This window comes from Glycine soja, chromosome 6 (genome assembly GCF_004193775.1).
Source record: "Glycine soja cultivar W05 chromosome 6, ASM419377v2, whole genome shotgun sequence".
NCBI classification, from domain to species: Eukaryota; Viridiplantae; Streptophyta; class Magnoliopsida; order Fabales; family Fabaceae; genus Glycine; species Glycine soja.
Genome location: NC_041007.1, coordinates 18,993,130 through 19,013,843, shown reverse-complemented (window position 1 = coordinate 19,013,843; position 20,714 = coordinate 18,993,130). Strand labels below are relative to the sequence as shown.

General features: G+C 30.8%; 2 protein-coding genes across 4 annotated transcripts; one reads left to right on the top strand and one right to left on the bottom strand.

Moving 5' to 3' along the window:
• The first annotated feature begins 1,357 nt into the window (after positions 1-1,357).
• LOC114416623 (glycine-rich cell wall structural protein 1.8-like) lies at positions 1,358-6,182 on the top strand. Of its 3 annotated transcripts, none has more exons than XM_028381564.1 (5): positions 1,358-1,521; positions 2,112-2,262; positions 2,381-2,449; positions 2,570-2,676; positions 4,258-6,182. In XM_028381564.1, the coding sequence occupies exons 2-5, from the start codon at positions 2,121-2,123 to the stop codon at positions 5,917-5,919; spliced, it is 1,980 nt and encodes a 659-aa protein (XP_028237365.1). In that variant the 5' UTR covers positions 1,358-1,521; positions 2,112-2,120; the 3' UTR covers positions 5,920-6,182. The 3 variants fall into 3 exon arrangements, with proteins under 3 accessions (XP_028237365.1, XP_028237366.1, XP_028237364.1); XM_028381563.1 differs by lacking the exon at positions 1,358-1,521 and adding an exon at positions 1,537-2,005; XM_028381565.1 differs by lacking the exon at positions 1,358-1,521 and having other exon boundaries at positions 1,536-2,262; positions 2,381-2,456.
• Positions 6,183-11,195: 5,013 nt separating this feature from the next.
• Positions 11,196-15,527, bottom strand: LOC114416622. Its single transcript, XM_028381562.1, has 3 exons — positions 13,927-15,527; positions 12,699-13,120; positions 11,196-11,977 (listed from the first exon to the last, which is right to left on the bottom strand). The coding sequence occupies exons 1-3, from the start codon at positions 14,825-14,827 to the stop codon at positions 11,273-11,275; spliced, it is 2,028 nt and encodes a 675-aa protein (XP_028237363.1). The 5' UTR covers positions 14,828-15,527; the 3' UTR covers positions 11,196-11,272.
• Positions 15,528-20,714: the final 5,187 nt, after the last annotated feature.

Genomic DNA, 20,714 nt, shown 5'->3' with positions numbered 1-20,714 from the left:
TATGTCCTCTTTAGTCATATGTCAACATTTCATCCGCCATGTGTCAACTGAAGCTCTAAATTTTCTTTTTAATTTTTTTTATATTTTTTTCTTTCATTTTCTCTTATGATTTTTTTAACGTTTTCTTCTTCTTTTTTATTTTTTTTTCTTTTTCTTTTTATGTTTTTTATTTCTTTAGTTTTTCTTTCTTTTTACTGGAGATTTTAAATTTTTTATTAAATATTTTGTAATATTTTATATAGTATCAGACACAATTAGAAAAAATAATTCTTAAGTTATTGACAATGATCAACTAGGGGATGTTTTTGGAAAAATAATTCTTCAACTCTTAAGTTATTTAATTTAAACTCACAATTCACTTTTATTGTAATTAGGATAGATAATATAAATAAAATAGTTAAGATATAATATTTGATTAAAAATATGCATTTTAAGAACAATTTTCAATTTATACACATTTTATGAAAAAAGCTATTTTCTTCTTTTTTTCTCTCCCATTTTCTTTTTTCTCTTTTCCTTTTATTAACACACAATTTTTATAGTAATATTTTTATTTTTATTAAAAATAGATTTAAATAAATATTTTTTGTAGATATAAATAAATCTTTAATAGTATCAAAATTTTAAAAAAAATCTATGATAAAGAACACAAATACCTTCTATAGGAGTAGTATTTACACTATTGCATACTCGACAATATCTTTTTAATTTGAAGATAAATTTGCATTGTCAATTTATAAAATATATAATTTTATTTTTATTCAGTTATTTTTAAGACTTAATACATATTTTTCTACTCTTACATAGTATTTCCAACATGTTAACTTATCTATCTCCTTCAACATTTTTTTTTCACCCGTCTACTTCTACAAATACTCACATCATTTTTTTTTATTGATTATTATAAAATCCAAAAAACGGAGTCCAAGTAAATATTTTTTGAAATCAATATTCTATCAAGACATGTAAAAGATTTTCGATAGACATAATACTAATTAATTTCTTAGAAGGAATTGTGCAAAAAATTGTCATTTAATATTACTGAAAATATGTTATTGCAAATATTAATTATGTTTCTAACAATATTTTTATTTATTATTATCTCACCTAAATATTTAATAAAATTACAATGCCTATTTAACTCTTTTAGTAAAGACAATTTTATAAAAAAAATATTTTAACTGAATTTAAGCTTTTTATTTATTTCACACCATTTATACTCAATAAGGAGTGAAAATAATAAAAAAAAAACTCCACGGTAACGAAAGCGTTGCATGGCGACTACTATTTCACAGCAAATGAATATTAATGTGAATAGCCAGATCCAGTTAAAATTAGGATATTTGATAGAGTATAGTGCAAACTCAGACTAAAAATTTCATGGGAAATTAGACTATGTCTTTTAAAATGTGCCCTAACATAACCTATTTCCACCCTTACTTAAACCCATTGGAGTAGGGTTTTAGCATATCTTCACAGAAGACAACACGGAAGAAGAACAGAGAAAAGAAAGAAAGAAAGGCATCTACTCTTTGATCAATAATCATCATCATTCCTCGCGCTTTGATTCTTCTCTTTTTCTTCATTTCCTTTATAACTATTTCCTTTTCTTTATGCTTCTAGCTGTATTTATAATATTTTTGGTTTTTGTTTGTTGGCCAATGTGTGTGGCTGTAACTACTCTTTCTGAATCAAAACTGCAAGAAACAGTGCATGAGAATGTTTTGAAGCTTTTTTTTTTTTCAATTGATAGGAGGATCTATTAATTAATTAATTAATCAATGATGACTTGTAAATTATTCTGTATTTTTGTGGGGGCGTAAGCAGGTCCCAATTGTCGACAATTTTAATTTTTCTGTATTTTGTTGGCACAAAATCAACGATTTTTTTTTTTTTTTGTAGTGACAGCCAAAGTTTAAATAACTTGGAAGATTTTTATTTTTTTGGACGATCTATGTTAGATAGTTCATTAATATTTCCTTTAGGGTTGCGTGGAGAATTTGGGGTATTATTGATGTTTGATGTATAGATTAATTGTTCAAAATGTTGTGTATATTGTGCTTTGAATGTGGTGTGCAGAATATAACTTCAGTGTTTATGTCGTTTCTCAGGTTGCAGGAATGGCTTTCTTTGGTAGAGTCGGGAATATACTGAGACAAGCAACGAATCAGAAGATCGGTTTGGAGATACGTTCTTTGTCATCTGTTTTCCAGGCTACACGGTGGATGTCAAATGCTCCAAATTCAAGGCTGTTTATAGGAGGTGTGTTTGAACTAACATTTGCTCTGTTTTTAATCCATGAAGTAGGTTATTTGTGTCTTTTCTTTGGTTGATGATTGTAACGATTGAGAATGAATGTGTTGTCATTTTTCTGTTGCAGGTGTTTCGTATTCTATTGACGCGCAAAGTTTGGGGGAAATTTGTTCACAATATGGCCAAGTTGTTGATGGTAAATGGTCAGATTTGTTGCTTTCTTTTTCGTGTACTATAATTTCTTCTTCGTCCTTTTTTGGCAAGGTTGTTTCCAATTCAACTCTATTAATTGTTGTTTACTCTCATCTTTTTGTAGCAAGGATAATTATGGATCGTGAAACTGGTAGGCACAGAGGATTTGGTTTTATCACTTACAGTAATGTTGATGAGGCATCGCGTGCCCTTCAAGCCTTGGATGGACAGGTAAAGCAGATTTTCACCCTTAGTATTAGAATTTCATTATTAGCAATGACAGTGCTGTGCAGAATTATCATATATACTTATGTATGCTGAAGCTACGTACATAAGCTATTGAGTATTTGAATCAGCTGAAACTTGTATATGTACTTCAGTATAAATTGTGTCTGTCTTTGACAGTCAGTGCTTTGTCTTTGAATTTGTTGAGTTTGAAATATTGATTTGTGGTCCCATTTCCTAGGAAATGCAGTGGTTTTTATTAACATATCTAGGTTTTGGATTATGTTAACTCTTAGGTGATGACTTATTTATGTGACTGCCACTGTGGCTATTGCTATTAGTCGGTCACAATGACAACAAAAACTAAAGTCATTTTTTCATTAGGTGGGGTTGGTTACATGATTCAAGATGCCATAATCTCTATTTGTCTATAGACAAATTGTCGATCATAATAGCAGTTATCAGGAAATATTGCAAAACTCATGTAAAGATAAAACATCCAGGCAGATGCCTGCTATTGTTGTTTTTTTTTATTTGATAGGCATATCCTGTTAAAAGATATTCGTGTGGTGGTCTCCAGTTAAATTGTCATTGTTAGGAACTTACAATAGATCTGCTCGTTGTATTTTATATGTAAATCTTCAGTAACTTATCTGCTGTGTAAGCTACTTTTGAACTTTGCCAGTGATGCTTAGGGCCTGTTTGGATGCATTTTTCTAAAAGCACTTCTAGTAGAAAAAATAAGAAGAGAAAAAGGAAATGAGCTTCTCCATAAACTAAAATGAGCTTTCCATTAGTTAATTTATAGAAGCTCTCTCATATAGCTTCTCTAAAAGATGAGAGGACATCTACAAATTAGCTAATAGAGAGCTCATTTTAGCTTACGGAGAAACTCATTTTCTTTTCTTCTTATTTTTTTCTCCTAGAAGTACTTCTAGAGAAGCTTACCCATACAGGCCCTTAGTATCTTATAGTTCATACTTTTAACTCATTCATTGACACAGTTCATGTTAATTTAACTTTGCAAATCTGGATCTTCACACTAGTGGTTCCAGCAGCATACCTAGCACTAATACTGTAATTATAGTACCTCTGGTACTTTCTTTCATTTATAATATAATATATTTTGGCTGATAAAAAAAAAAAAAAATTTAACTTTGCAAATATAATGACTAATCATATCACTGTAACCTTTAACTTTTTCTTTTTTACTTCTTTATGAGTGTAAGTGTTTTTTTCAGGACCTGATGTATTTTATTTGTAAATTTTCAGTAACTTATCTGTGTTATAAGCTTGGTTATAACTTTACCAATGATGTCTAATATCTTTATTGGGAAGCACTTAAGTCCCACATCGGCTAGAGATAAGGCCAATATAGAGTATATAAATGAGGGACAACCCTCACCCTTTAAACTAGCTTTTGGATTGAGTTAGATCCAAAACTCACATTTTAAGAATCTTGTAGTTACATACTTTTTCAGTCATTCATTGACACTTCATGTTAATTTAATTTTGCCAATAATGATGAATGGTACTACTGTTACCTTCCTTTTTTTTACTTCATTCTGAGTATAAGGTTTTTCTCAGGATCTTGACGGTCGTCGGGTTGAGGTAAAATTTGCAATTGAAAGATCCCATGGATTTGGTGGCGGCGGCTTTGGTGGATCTTATGGCAATACTCCCTATGATGCTGGAGCTGGCACTGGGCATCCAGGTAGTTATGGCAACACTCCATATGGTGCTGCAAGTGGTGGGTATGACAATACTGGTGGTGGCAATGCTGCTGGAGTTTATGGCAGGGGTGAAGATGGTGGAGGTGGCAATTGGCCGAGTGGTAATTTTGGGGGAAGCAGCTTTGGTAATAACTATGGCGATGCTGGTGTCTATGCTGGCAATTCTGCTGGAGGTTATGACAACAATGGATATGGTGGAGGATCTGGCGGTGACGCTGGTCCCTATGGTAGCAATGCTGCTAGAGATTATGACAACGGCGTTGGAGGATCAGGTAGCAGTTTTGGGGACAGAAGCTCTGGCAAGAACTATGGTGATGCCGGTGCCTTCAGAGCCAATGCTGCCAGTGAATATGGTGGAGGATCAGATGGCAGTTTTGGGGACAGCAGCTCTGTCAACAACTATGGTGCTGGTGGTGGTTATAATGGAAGCGGAACGAGTTACAGGAATGCTGGTAGCTTTGCAACCAGTAACCCTTACAACGATGGACCAGGTGCTGCCGGATTTGGCAAGAATAATAATTATGACAGTTCTGCAGGATTTGGTAGTGGCAGTAGGTATGGTAGTGCTGCTGCTGCTGGAGGAAGGCAGAGTTTTGCCGGTAGTCAGCACCCTGGAAGTGCCATGGCGAATGCCAGTGACGGTACAGATACTGGAAATGGCTTTGCTGGTGGAAGTTATGGGAATGCTGGTAGCTTTGCAACCAGTAAAACATACAATGATGGAACAGGTGCTGCTGGATTTGGCAAGAATAATAAGTATGACAGTTCTTCAGGATTTGGTAGCAGCAGTAGGTATGATAGTGCTGCCTCTGTTGGCAGCCATGGCAGCCAGAGTTTTGCCGGTAAACAGCACCCTGGAATGGTGAATGCCAGTGATGGTACAGGTACTGGAAATGGCTTTGCTGGTGGAAGTTATGGGAATGCTGGTAGCTATGCAACCAGTAACACTGACAACGATGGAACAGGTGCTGCTGGATTTGGCAAGAATAATAATTATGACACTTCTGCTGGATTTGGTAGTGGCAGTAGGTATGGTAGTGCTGCTGCTGGTGGAAGGCAGAGTTTTGCCGGTAGTCAGCACCCTGGAAGTGCCATGGCGAATGCCAGTGATGGTACAGATACTGGAAATGGCTTTGCTGGTGGAAGTTATGGGAATGCTGGTAGCTTTGCAACATGTAACAGTTACAACGATGGAACAGGTACTGCTGGATTTGGCAAGAGTAATAAGTATGACAGTTCTGCAGGATTTGGTAGCAGCAGTAGGTATGGTAGTGCTGCTGCTGTTGGCAGCCAGAGTTTTGCCAGTAGTCAGCACCCTGGAAGTGCCATGGCGAATGCCAGTAATGGTACAGGTACCGGAAATGACTTTGCTGATAGATATCATGGCAGCGGTGGCCAATTCGGTAGCAATCAAAGCAGCAATGTGGGTCAACATGGTCGAGATTTTGGAGGCTCGTTCGACGAAGATTTCAGGATCGGCAATTATGAAAATGATGCCTTTGCTGGACGGGCATGAAGGAATCTTAAATGTCTAGTGCTCTGTTGCCTACCCCTCATCTAACTTTTTGCCTTACAAGCATTTATCAATCAGCAAATACAAAGTTTAGAAGAAAGAAATGTCAGTTCTCTTGTGCTTCATTCTTTCCTTTTACATTCTTTAAGGTGATTTGTGTTTTGAACAGAATGATATCTTTTTTCAGCAGCTTGTAAATAAATGTACTGTTGCCACAATAAGCTTTTAAGACTGGCGTGGGAATTTTCAAGTTTTTCACTCAGTAACGCTTGCGCGTTAAAATAGTGTTTAGTGCAGTTAACTAAGAATGGAATAAAAAAACATGTTTATGTAATTTAAACGAAAATATGATATCTAATAATTTTTCTATCAAAAAGTAATTAAACTAGTTTCCTAATATTAACTTTTATTCGCTATTCGCTGTAAAAAAAAAAAAAACTTTGATTCAATTAACTTTATGTTTGTCCCTTGGCAAAGTATATATTCAATATTTTAATTATTACGTTTTAGTTTAGAGTTTTCTAAATAAAATATTGAGATTATTTTACTAAAATATTTAATTTTCTTTTTTTTTGCACTGCAAAAATCTGATAGTATTAATAAAACTTCAGTACTAGATGTACTAAAAATGATATATAATTACAAAGGCATATTCTGCCTATCCCATCTGCAAAAAATCTCATAAGATGAGAACCCATACAACAAAATTCTAAGACATTTCTTTCTTTAAGTCTAGTAGACCACTGATTAAAATGAAGATGGAAGTCTGTCTCCATTCCATTTAACCAAGACCAAGTATGGAATAGAGCTTCATCCATAATTTTTTCGGAGCAAAATCTGATTGTTGAATACCAAAGAATTTCTATGCTTCCAAATAGTTATAGATAGAGCTACCTAAAGGACCTGCCATCTTTTATCCACTGAAGTTTTCCCACTCCATAGTTATTAGTATGTATCATCCTTTTGGGAGAAATTATTAGGTGGTCTAAATTTATAATCTCAACCACTCTATATTCAGCTATACCCCATGTATTATATTAGGGGTCTAGATTTCAAGAGAGCTTCCTCCCGATGCAACAAGTCCTTTATTAAACAAAAGAAAATATATAAATGTGATTTTTTTATGTAATTTTGCAAGTATTATACTCTAAATATAATTTAAATATGATAAGATTATATATTTATATTTATCTATCTATCCGAGTTTGTATTTACTACTTGTCCAAGTTTGTATTTGTACTTCCAATTTTAAACTTTAGAATTTATCAGCGGAGATTGGCATAAGAAATTTAAAATTTGAAATCCTTTTTTTAAAAAAATTGAATGATAGTGAAATGTAATTAAATTTCTCATAAAATCATAAAAATGAAATTACCTATCTAAACACACCTACTATTTTGACGACTAGAAATTTTTGAATGTCGAATAGATGGTATTGTTGAACTTAATGTAACTTTATGTTAGACTGAGTAGTCAGTAACCAACGTGTGCACACTAAATACCTTCACGATATTTATCACGTGCGCACATTTATTTTTATTTTTTCTAAATAACTTGTATAATACTATATGTTTGTCAAGCTTTCTAACTTGGTCTATCTTTTTTTATTTTAACTTTAATTTTTTTTAGCTATAATATATGCATCGATCTGACTATCATTTCCAGTCTTCTACATACTTTTTTTTTCTTTCTATTTTCTCTAATATTATATTCCTTGTTCTATTCGTTGATATGGTAATGAAGAGAAAATAAAACAAATTAGTTTGACTGTTTATACTTTATACCTTGAATTACTTATTTGACAAGTTTTGAAAATTAATTTCCTTTGACTAGCATGACTGTTAGCAGGCTATTCATATAAATCATAGACAGTGTCGTGCTAGAAGAAATACATATCTATTCGACAAAAAAAAAAAAAAAAATACATATCTTATAAGTTACCAAACTTAGGTCTGATGACGTCTTCAGGGTTCGTACTGAGATTTTTTAGTGTTATGGACGATTTAAGAAAATTATGTCTTTGCAATCATTTGAATATTATTGTTTTTGCAAAATTACTAATAATTTATTTATAATCAAGATTCTTTAAAAATTATTTTCAATAGAATCAAAGAAAAAATATTTAAGCGACTTTGTGATATAATATGACGCAAATAAGATTTTAATAATTTCAATTTCGATAAACTTTTTTCAGCATATGCAATATTAACAAAAATAGTAATACTACTCTATAATATGTACATACATTAAGGAAACAATTAAATATCTTCAAAGAACTCAATATCATAAAGCTTAATTTTTTTACGTGAATTCTACAATGGACCCATAGAACAAACGGTTCATAGGTGAACCATGAAGTTATAACTCTTCAGTTTATTTTGTTTTTTAATTGAACAATATAGATTGTAATGGATAACTTGGTATGTCAACATGATATCTGTTGTCATATTAAATGAAAATTATATTGTGGTAGTGAATGGTCATCTTAACTTTAGAAAAACCATTAGGATTGATTTAGAGTCAGTTTAGTAGTGGGGTGTTTAGGGGTAGTATACATGATGTTTTAGGTTCAAACCTCTAATTTGAGTGACTCATTCACATAAATGAATAAACCTATATCAACATTGAAGGAACATTAGACTAGGACATTTTAAATTGTTCATCATATTCAACTTTATCCCATTTTCTTTTATAGTCGAAAATGTATGTATAGTTTTCTCTACTTCCTTTCAACACAAACTAAGATGGGATCAAGGTACCATTTTCTTTGGGTTTGGGTGCCAACGACGACAACTTCTCTCTCGCCAAAGGGAATGGACAAAGATATCTTTGGGGTGTCACTTTCTCTTTCTTACCTGGGGTTAAAAATGATCTCATTATAGTATTTTTTTAATATAATTTTATAATGATTAGAATTTCATATTATTATTTTAATCTCAGCTATTCCTTTATTTGAAATTATATCTAATGATATTTAAGTTGTTCTCCATCGATAAACCATATGTTATATGTGTTCACGCTAGAAATTGTCTGATTTTGATTCAATTGTTAAATTACTCAATGACTCTTAATTCTTTAAATAACATTTCACCATCAAGATCATAAGAATTATTATGTTTTATATAAGTTTTAATTTTTATTATTTTTTATATATTCCTAACTTATCCCTCTTTACATTTGCAACACAACTAAACATAAAAAATTCAATGACATTGTTACATTGTAACATTGAGTTTTATGATCTTGCATAACTGTGCATTCGAGTGATATGGTGGAACGACAAGGAGATTAATTAAAAATAGAGAAATTAAAGATGGAGAAGACATTAGAAGGAAAGAAGAGAAATTTCAAGACCCTTATTTACGTAGTTAGGTTAACATTGATAGACATGGAAATAAATTACATAACACTATCTTCCTTATGTTAAGCATTGTACATAAATTGATTATTCATTTTTTTCAAAATTATAGGTAGACTTTTGTTTAGAAGTAGAAACATCATCTATTACTTGACTAATATGATAGGTAATTGTTTCCCATTATTGGTAATTATTTTATTCTTTTATAATATTTTTTATATAATTTAGAAATTATATGGAAGTTTTATTTTAATATTTATATAGACTAATTAAAAAAATTTGGTGTTACTACAAAAATGAACCTTTGGGCGATCGACCATTTTGATTGAGTTCGGGCCACCACTCTATGCCTAATGCCTTATGTAATCATAGAGATGAGAATAGTGACTTTGAGCTTTTTAGAGTTATATAATTTCTCATGATTTATGAATCATTCAGAACAGGAAATTTTCATATATGCAAAAAGTAAAGTGAACAAAATATTTTCTAAAAAAATTGTTGGTAGAATAAGTTATTAGTCTATTTGGATTATATGCTCAGTATAAAAGAAGAAACAATGGACGTGTCATTTAAAAGAATATTTTAGTGATTGATGACACAGGTTTGTTATGTCATAATAGATATTTGTTCTTGAGATAAAGTGCACATATATAATTAATCTTATTTATCAAATATTTTTTTCAAGTACATTAACTAAGGGCATCACCGTGTTATTGCAAGCTTCTTCTTTTTTTCTTATGGGAAATATGTCGATGAAATCATATTATATTTTTTGTTTGACAGAATGAAATCATATTATATTATGACCATGGATATTTGTTTTCAAGTGAGGAAGTATGAAGGATATTTTCGTTTGATATTAATTTCAGACAATCTCACCATAATAAAAAAAACAAAATTCAGACAATCTCTTGTTGAGAGATTTTCCTTTTATTTCTCAAACAAATTCTAAGATTAACTCCTAACTAAAAGATAGATTCATAAAAAAATATTAAAATCAAACTTATTTGGTGAGATGAAACTCTCAACTTATAGTTATAAGAAGCAATAAGATATTTGTTGAAGTATCATCTTAATAAAACATTAAAGTTTTATATAATCAAGAGATAACTCATTTTTAGGGATAAAGTGATTTTTTCAATTGTCAAATCCATTCTCAAATCGAGAGTCGAACCTCAGACTTTAAGGAACCAAATGCCAAACTACTTGTGTGAATAACTTTTGGTATTGAAGTGTTTTTACAATCAACTTGGTGTCACATATTATAAATAACCTTGTCCCTAAAGTACGTGAGTAGAGGTTCGATTTTTTATTTGTGTGTACCGAGAAATACCCGGGTTTAACATGAACAATAATACCGCAAGGAACAATAATACCACTAATCGTGAATGGAATCAACTTTACAGAGAGTCCAAACCGAACTTCCGTACATATAATTACATTTCTATCATTGAATTTCGTTTTATTTTAATATTGACAGCTAAATATCTAAGCAATCCATAACTTTATTTGTAGCATCCATTTCATTGTCGCGGGTTTGTGTATTGTAGGAGATGCAACACAACACCTCATTTACCAGAGAAAATTCATATATAACACCCCGGACAATGTTTCACACACAACAAAATAAGCCCTATTATCAAACACATGCTTTATCAAAATAAACTTGGACACGTGGTCTAATCTAATTACTTGTAGTGTCACTAGTGTGTTCATTCTTCCACTTCAGGGACAAAATTGAGTAATGCAATATTTTGTTGTTTCTCGCAAAACTGTACTTTAAACGTGCAATATATTAACCAAGCATTAATCCAAACATACACTTTATAGGCCAATGAAACAACTTGAGTTATGAATCTTTGGTGGAAGGATTTAGGCCTTTTGCTTTTGAGTTAAAAGAATTTATAAGCAGGGGAAAAGGTGAAAATAAAGGAAGCTTTTTGGTATTAATAAATGTTACTCTTTTTCTATTCCTAGATGCCTAAAAACTATTTGATATCATTGTTCATCTTCATACACAGAATATAATATCCTTTGTGCATTTTTAAAAACAGGAGAACCTTTCTTGGTCCTTTCAACAATTTGCCTAATCAATTGCTGTTCCACCTCAGTATCATCAAAACCACAAGTTTCATCTGCAGTACCATCTAATTCATAAATGCTCCCTTCCATCATTGTTACCTTACTAGAACCATTTGCTCCACCATGTTGAACCCCTAATGCATGCCAATCATTTGCATGTGAATCTTCCTGGTGGTCACTACTATCATGGATGCCTAATGGTGAATTTTCTTCAGAGTCATTTATCTTTATTAGTTCTTCGTAGGCTTCATTGTATGCATCTAGAGCTTCACCTGATAAATTGAGGATTAAGGGCTGGGACATAAGGTCACAATCATCATTTTCTTTACTAAAGGAAGATGCCTTTTGAAGATAACTCTCTTGCTTTGATTCGAAAAGCTGTACTTTCCTCTGGCTATTTTCAAGGGCAATCTCAAGTTCTTTCACGCGTTGCTCAAGTTGGGATTGTATAACTTCATGCAAACGCAAACTCAGTTCATGAGGCAAAACTGCATAGTTGGCAGGGAGAGGTGTTGCATCACCAGCATCCTCATTTGATTTTGGATGGAGAGAATCTTTCCCACTGACCATGTCAGCTCGCAACTCACCTTGAGAAAAATCTGCTACAAACTCTGGGTCAAGCTGCAAGAATTTGTGCACCATTAACACCCATTAATCCATTTAAGAACCATTGACTTCAACCACAAAAAGATGCATTGGAACTTCCAAGAAAAACAAGGCATATAAAATTGGCAAAGAGAACTAAAACCAATATCTATAGCCGTGCAAAGATTACTTGTTCATTGTGTTACTTAGCAAGCCAATGCAAGTCAATTGCTAGTTATAGCTGCAATTCTGGTTTCTACTAGAATAAATTAGTCATACGAATTAAAAACTCATGTTGCAGCATAAGTCAGAACAAGTGGAAGTTTGTAATTCATCTTTCATGTTACAGATCAAGGTTATACTTTGTATTCTCAGTACAGGTGAAAACTGAAAACAGGTAAACAGGGAGGAATTGAGTAACATAACATCTCTTTCAAGACACATAAATCAGAAGGGATCACATTTCCATTCCATTTTTTATTTCCTCCACATCCAAGGTTGAGACCAACTAAACTAGGAGGTGAACACATGGCACACAAAATCTGTCGTTAGCTGCTGAAGGCCAAGCACAACTCTCTTTCTTTACCCAGACTTGGGACTGACTATGATATCATAGGCGGTGTTAGGAGGAGAATGCATGGAAAAACTAATAATAAAAGACATCAAAACAAATATATTTCAAGACAATGTTTTGTCGTAAAGGATAATGTAATTATTAGGAATTGTGGAAATGTGAAGATATAACATTTATTCTTACCTCAACAAGCTCGGATAGTTTTCCTTCTAGGCTTGATGCATTCATATCCAACCCCAATCTCTCAAGTTCAGCTTCAAGCTCAGCTTCAATTTTGCTCATGGACTCTGAACTTTGTTCTACCTTTTGATGATATGATTCTTTGGAGTCAATTCTTGGAGAGTTATCCACATGCTTTTCAGGGGAAAATTCATTTAGCTCCTTGTCATATGAAGAATGATCCAATGTATCCAGTGAACCATAATTTTCATTCTGTAACTCCTTTACAGTCATTGAATCTTTCATTTCCAGTTCCTCTTGTAGATCTTGAACCAAGTTTTCATTCTGCTTCAACAACTCTCTTAACTTGTCTATTTCTCTTTTATTTGCCATGATGGAAGTTATCATCCCGAAAGAAATCCCAAGACTGAAGAGAAATGTTTTATCTGATGAATACAGATGTGTTAATAAATGTAGTTATCAAAGTAATACATGTTGTCCACCCATGAAATAAATAGCAACCTAATTCATTTCAAAGATCAATATTTGCAGTTGTCAATGCAGAAGATATTTTTGGGTTAGAATTTAGAAAGTTAGGCTTAATCAAAACATTAAAGATCAGATAATAATACCCTTTGCTCATTCCACCTTCAGTTCCCATGAAAAATCCATTTGCAAAGGAAGAATGAGATACTCTATGGTGTGTTTCAATATCAAATTATCAATTGTCGTGAATAGAGAAACAAAAAGCTACAATATCCCTCCAATATGAAAGGACTTTAAAATTTGAAGTTTAAACTAGTTTAGAAGCCACTCCATTTTAATATAACTTATAAGCCTCATTCTCAAAGATTAGTAAATTGCATAGAAATATCAAATATCTATATTTATAACTTAATCCATGAGAAAAATAAAACAAGATTCCTTTACAATTTTCATTCTCACAAAACAGGAGGAGACAGTAACTAAACATGATACCAAAAAATCTAAAAAATATCATATTGAAAGGCTGATCTTTTCCTCAAGAAACTAACGAGTGTGTTATTGCTACCACAAAAGAAAAAGTTCTAAACATAGCCATGAACAAGAAATACATAAATCAAACATTTGCAACACAGCACAGGCTAAGGAGGTATTGTTTAAATCAAGGAAAGAAAAAGTTCTAAACATAGCCATGAACAAGAAATACATAAATCAAACATTTGCAACACAGCACAGGCTAAGGAAGTATTGTTTAAATCAGGGAATATACCAAATTGTTGAGTACGGATGATTTTTCCACTTGATACATTGTCGGAAGAGCTCAATCTTCGACTTCTCCCAATGACTGCATTAAATGTCTCCTTAGTATCATTTACTGATATGATTTTTGGCAAGGAAGAAACCCCAAATACATTTTCATCCTTTACTTGACCAGCTTCTTTTTGCAACTTATATTCCTTGCTTCCAATCGGCACGCTGAACAGATTATTATTTGCTCTGTTGATTATTTGGCTTCCATTGCTTACAAGAAATGACCTCGTGGCAGTGGACGGTGATGAAAGAGAACTAAAAACATATTCTTCTGTTTCGGCATGCTCCTTGTACAGCTGAGCCATAAAGCAACTTTCCAATGAACTTAAAGGTCTATTAGCACGCCCAGACAAATGCTTCATCTTGAGAAAGGTTTTATGTCCAGAAGAGTTGTTGATAGGAACCACTTCAGCAGAAGAATCTGGAAAAAGGAAACCATGGTCACCAACAAAGCCAGAGCTTTGCTCATTTCCATCATCAACATCATCATATGGTGATAATGGCATTGCTAAATTTGATAAAGATAGCACATCATGCTTGTTATAATTCCGAAAATGTCGCAATTTTTCGCCATCAATCCCTCTGGTAGAAGCCACTTCTCCTGTCAAAAGACCATCCATTGTGTTCAGATCTGAAGACTTCCCTTCTAAAGCTCTTCCATCATAACAAAAATCATTGCCAAACTCATCTCTTCGCGCTTGTTTGGTGAATGGAGAGGAGCAGCTAGGGGGCCCAGGATTCTCAAAACACGAATCCTCCAAAGCCATGTGACACGAGCCATCGCCATTTTTTGAAATCCTGTTCCAATATTTAGCCAAATAACCAGCTCCAGCAGCAGCTGCAACAACCCATAAATCCATTTTACCCTTCCTGCCACAGTCCCTACTCAAACTCAACAGCACAAGTCACCCCTTTTCTTTCAAACAAAGGCAAGAACTTTCCATGAATTAGAGAAATACCCTTCAACTTTTCTAGCAATAACAAACTAAGCACCACTTCAAGCTAAACATCACCACACACATATTCCTTCTCACAAACCAAAAACCCCACCATTCACTACTCTAAAGTCAAAACCACAAAAAACCACTCCTCAGAGTGCCCAACAACACTTGAAAACACACAAGAATAACTAAATAAGAACCTTAGAATACCCACACCAAGAGGAAATCAAAAAAAGGGAAATTCGCAACTTTCTCGGAACTTCATATGCTAGAGACAACAATCACAGTTTATTATTACACCAACAAACGCTACCCTTTTGAGCGGAAAAAAAAATCGAAGATAACGCCCACACAGTTTACTACAACAACAAACGAACACGACCCTTTAATTTTCTGGCATTGGAGAAGAAAAAGAAAAATAAAGTTTTCTTTGTTGGGAATTAATTGCTCACTCTTGTGAAATGAAATCTAAGACATGAAAAATGATGGAATCTCGCAAGTTGGGTACCTCCAAACACAAGAAATGAGACCCGCTACAGCTTTATCTCCGCAGAACGGATACAATACAACACAACCTACAATGTTTTCACGACAGAAAAGGAAAAAAAAAAAAAAAAAAAGCACTGGTCGCTAATAACATATCACACGGAAAATATAATAAATGTTTTTCCTTTTCTGCAGAGAAATTTCTATGCTTTTTATTTATTTTTTTATTTTTCTTCTCTCTCTCTCTCTCCAGTTTTTATAGGGTCCAGTGGAGTCTCGTTCATATTGGCATATGCCTTGATTCTTGAAAAATTGAGAGAGTGTGTGTGGTAAGAATCATAATAAAGAGACATTAGTTATTTCTAAGATTTTGTAGAATTACATAAAAATTTTCCTTTTTTTATTTTTATATTAATCTCATTAAGTTTTTGAAAATATATACACTCACACCTCACTATATATTATATTAATACCATCTTTTAATTATTTGAAAAATGTTATACCATCTTTAAGAATGTAATTTACTCTTATAAAGATTAAAAGTGTCATCTATGTTTTTCTCTTTGGTTATCATTTTTAAAAGAAATAAATTACTATTTTAGTCTTTAAGATTATAAAATGTTGTCTCATTTTAGACTTTGAAAATTTTGAAAGTTATATCAATAATCATATTAGTACAAAATTCAAAATAACTTGTGATTACAATTATAATATTAACATATATTTAATAACTAAAATGATAAAAAAGTAATTAAATTTTTGTAATCATTCTAAGTATGGTCTTGAATTCCTTGGTATGACTGTGTCTATAAGCTTTGACTCTTTGTATCAATTATGAGACTAATTCTCATTCTAAACAATTAAAATTTATTGCTTCTCTCCAAAAGTTTATTTTATTAAAATTAAACTCAAATTTTCTTTTACAAACTTAATATATATTATCAATTAAGTTATAGCCATTAAATAAAGAAATAATTAAATTGAAAGACTTACATTATAAAAAATTGTTTGACATTTTCTCCGTTTCATGACTAATATAATATCTAAAATAATTGTTTAGTCCTTCTGCATCTGTTTTCCATTTATTCAGTTTTTGTTTCGTTTTTTTATGCACAAAAACTGTCTACCCAATAGTTGCATAGACATTATTAAAGTACTTCAATATTAAGAAAATTAATTAATTTAAGTAATAATATTAAATTTATTACTAATGATTTATATTTTTTCTAAAATTATTATCATCGTTTCATTTTTTTACTTAATTATTTTTTAGTAAATAAAGTAACGTGTACTAGTCATTTTCCTTTTCTATTAAAATTCATTTTTAACCTCACAAGAAAAAAAATGAAATTATCTCATTAATTTATAATATTTATTATTTGGTTAAAAATATTTTTAATCCCTATATAAGTTTATATTTTTTTAAATTTTGGTTTTTTTTTTTATTTTTAGTTCTTGTAAGTTTGTATTTTTTTAATTTGATATGGTAAGACTTTTTTTTTTCATTTTTAGTCTATGTAGTTATGTGTTTTTTTTCCAGTTTTGATCCATGTGAACACAAACTTATGGGACTAAAAATGAAAAAAATTGAAATCTTAAAAAAGCTAAAATTAAAAATATGGAAACTTATATGGACGAAAAATAAATAAGAAAAGGTCTTATAGAAACCAAAACTGAAAAACACAAATTTAGAAGAACTAAAAATAAAATAAAAAAAACTTACAAGAACCAAAATTAAAAAAAAAGTTAAAATTTATGATTAAAAATATATTTAAATCTTTATTATTTATAGAATCCAAAAATTATAAAGTAATTCAGAATATTTTAATAAAAATAATAAATATAAAAGATTGCTTTTAAAAAAATCTTATGAATGGGAATAAAAAAAATCTTATATATAAGGACGGTATATTTTATCTCATTTGACAAGGTTATATTTATAAGATATCAAATATCAAAGGAAGGATTTGTTTACCTGCTAACACGGTGTTCAGCTTTACTAGATTTAAAAAAAAAAAAAAACCTTTAAGTCAATATTTAAATAGAAATAATATACCTAGAACATAAAACAGGGATATAATTTTTTTTTAAATATGTTTTTTTCCTTGATGTTTTTTCAAATTTGATATCTAAAAGTTTTTTTTTTCATTTTTAGTATTTGTAAATTTATGTTTTTTCAATTTTAATCCTTTTAAGATTTTACTTTTTTTCATTTATTGTCTTCATTTGTTGGCCCTTACAAAAACCCTAATTAAAAAAAATACAAACTTACAAATACTAAAATTAGAATAATGAACTTACAGGAACAAAAAAAAAAGACTTATAGAGACAAAAAAATATTGAAGTCAAAATTTATATCAAATAATATTGTTGACAAAAACGTTTTAATTTTTATTTGATTTTTTTGTGAATTAATGCTTATTTGATTAATATTTGGGTCCAACATTAATGTAAACACATATTTTATCCATGTTAGTCAAATTAGAATGTACTAATAATAATATAAAGACTTTTCCGTGTTCGAATATGGGTGTGTGAAATCCCTTGAATCATCGCGGGTGGATTAGTCTTTAACCAGTGAGATAAGGTCACTCTTAGTATATAATCTAGCTAGAACAAAAAAAAATATTAAAGCTTTTTATATTTTATTTAATTACAAACCATGTTTGATAAAATTAACTTAAATAAGTTAATTGATTTAATTGAAAATATTTAATGAAACTAACCAATAAGTTAGCTGATAAATGTCAAATGATGTAAAAATATATATTTAATATTTGAATTTTATTTCTAATAATTTGTCATCTTAAAAAGTAGGATAATAATTTTTAAAATTTTGTATTATAAAAAATAATGAAAATTTGGTGATTTTATTCATATTGTTTTAATTTTTTTGAAAATTAAAATTAAACTAAATAAAATTTATTAGAATTATATTGCTTAAAATGATTTTTTTAACATTTAAATACTTTATTATTAATATTATTTTAAAACAAAAAATATATGAAAGTGTTTTTTCTTTATAAATTTTGTTAAACATTCATTTTTTTTTATTTGTACAAGAACTTAGATGAGTATATTTCTCACTTACATTACTATGAAACATGATAATGTAAATCTATTATATAAGTGTTGTTCTGTTATTATTGGTTTGCTTCTATACAAACTTTACGAAAAAGTTAGATTATTGAGTGCCCCAACCAGAAAAAGGTTATTGAGTCACTCTCCCAACCACAGTTCATGTGTCTCTAACATGTTTATTTATAACGGGATTAAAAGACTATAATGGGTTTGGTTTAGCTATAAAATACTTGGCTTGAAAGGATGGAGTTTTACTTCTGTTATCAATTTCTTTTGGTATACCAAAATATATATCACTATAACCTTTTTTATTGAAATTTATTATATGTTTTTAGCCTTTAAATGAAGTCGTCCGTCTTTAAATTTTTAACCTTTTTTGGGATTCTTTTAAGGAATACATTAAAGGAACTAATTAAACAATCATGCCAAAGGAGAAGGTGCTTCCATTATTGAATCTCTTCTGATTACGGTGCCCCTAGAGATATTCTGTGACTAACAGAAGGTTGGACTTGAAAGGAACGCAGAGAGTGAATACCGAGAGTGATGACATGATCTCTTCGTAAGAAGAAGATCTGTTACGTAGAAGTACAAAGAATTAAAGAGGGAGAAACAGGTGAGGATAAACTACATGGAGAAACCCATACAGATGTGGTTCAGTATAAGGATATACTGCTGAAACCGATGATCGGGAGAGTGACTATGCTTCCATATAGATGGGGAATGAAGACTTGGCTATGCTGGAGAATTTGTCGTTGGATGCTACACAAAAGACTCAAAAGGACCATGATGGGATCGTGATTCCTATTAGTGATGAAAAACCATGGAAAAACAGGTTGCTAGTCAAGGTGCTAGGTGCATGGGTGAATTTCCGCATAATTGAGGCAAAACTTCAACGAAGCTGGACAAAGAATGATACCATATATTCAGATTATTGATGTGCAAGATGGGTACTACCAGGTGATCTTTACTAGTGCAGATGACTACAAATTTGCATTGTATGAAGGGCCATGGATGGTAGCAAACATTACTTGATAGTCCAAAGATGGAGGCCGTTCTTCTTAATGCAAGCGGAGGAGACAAAGAAGGTAGCTGTATGGATTCGTATACCCAGGCTACCAATTGAACTATACAATGATACCTTGAGGGTTTGGCATGTCACTTGGAAATTTTTTGAAGATTGATAAAATGACATCCATCCATTCAAGAGGAAACCCTTAGTTACACACATAGTTATTAAAGGATTTCCTTTGTTCTTAGAGTATGAAGGGTTGCATTCTATTTGTTTTAACCGGAAGATTTGGTCATAAGAAGTCGGGTTGTAGGGAGTTAATGCTATTGGGTTTTTTTTTTTTCTCTTCCAATGTGAGCAAAGATTCAAATGAGAAAATTCTTTTTGTTTTATTTATTTAAGTGAAGAGGGGTCAAATTAGGATGAGAGAGACTTATTTGTGAGAGAAAAATAATTACAAAAGATTGAGAGAGAAAGGAGAGAAAAAATCATTGTAATTTTCGCATACGAGAGAACATTTTTCAGATTGTAACGTTGGATCGGATTAATTTTTCAGGAGATAAGTATTTCACATTCTTTACTCTGCATTTTGAGATTTCATCTTCTTGTCTCTGCTATAAGCATTAATGCTATGTGAATTGACGAGACTAGAACTATGATCCTTGGAGTGAATGACACACTCCTTTGCCACTACACCCACATAACAATTTGGATATTTGGTGCAAAATATAATATTAATATAAGTTTTATGTTAAAATAGTTTAAAATTTAAATTTTATTCCTTTTTAATTTATTATATTTTTATAATCATATATAAAATCTTTTAAAATATAATATATAAGATTAAATTCTATTTTTGCATAAATTAGATTATGTGTACTTATATAAGTTATATTTTTATAATCTTATGTATTTTTATCAAATTATTCAAAACTTATTTTATGCAGTAAATATATGATATAAATTTAATCTTTAATGTATATGTTTTTATATAAATTATAATTTTATAAAATGATAACATTTTATTATATTTTAAAATATTTATATATGTGATTTAATGACAGTATTTTTTACCTATATTATGATATTCTTGTTATTTATTATAATAATATTTTTATTTATATTTAAATTTATTTAATCAGGTATGTAATTTTTTAAAAGAATTAAATTATATAGTAAAGATACATACTTAAATAAAATGACACTATTTTCTATTTTTAAAGTATTTAT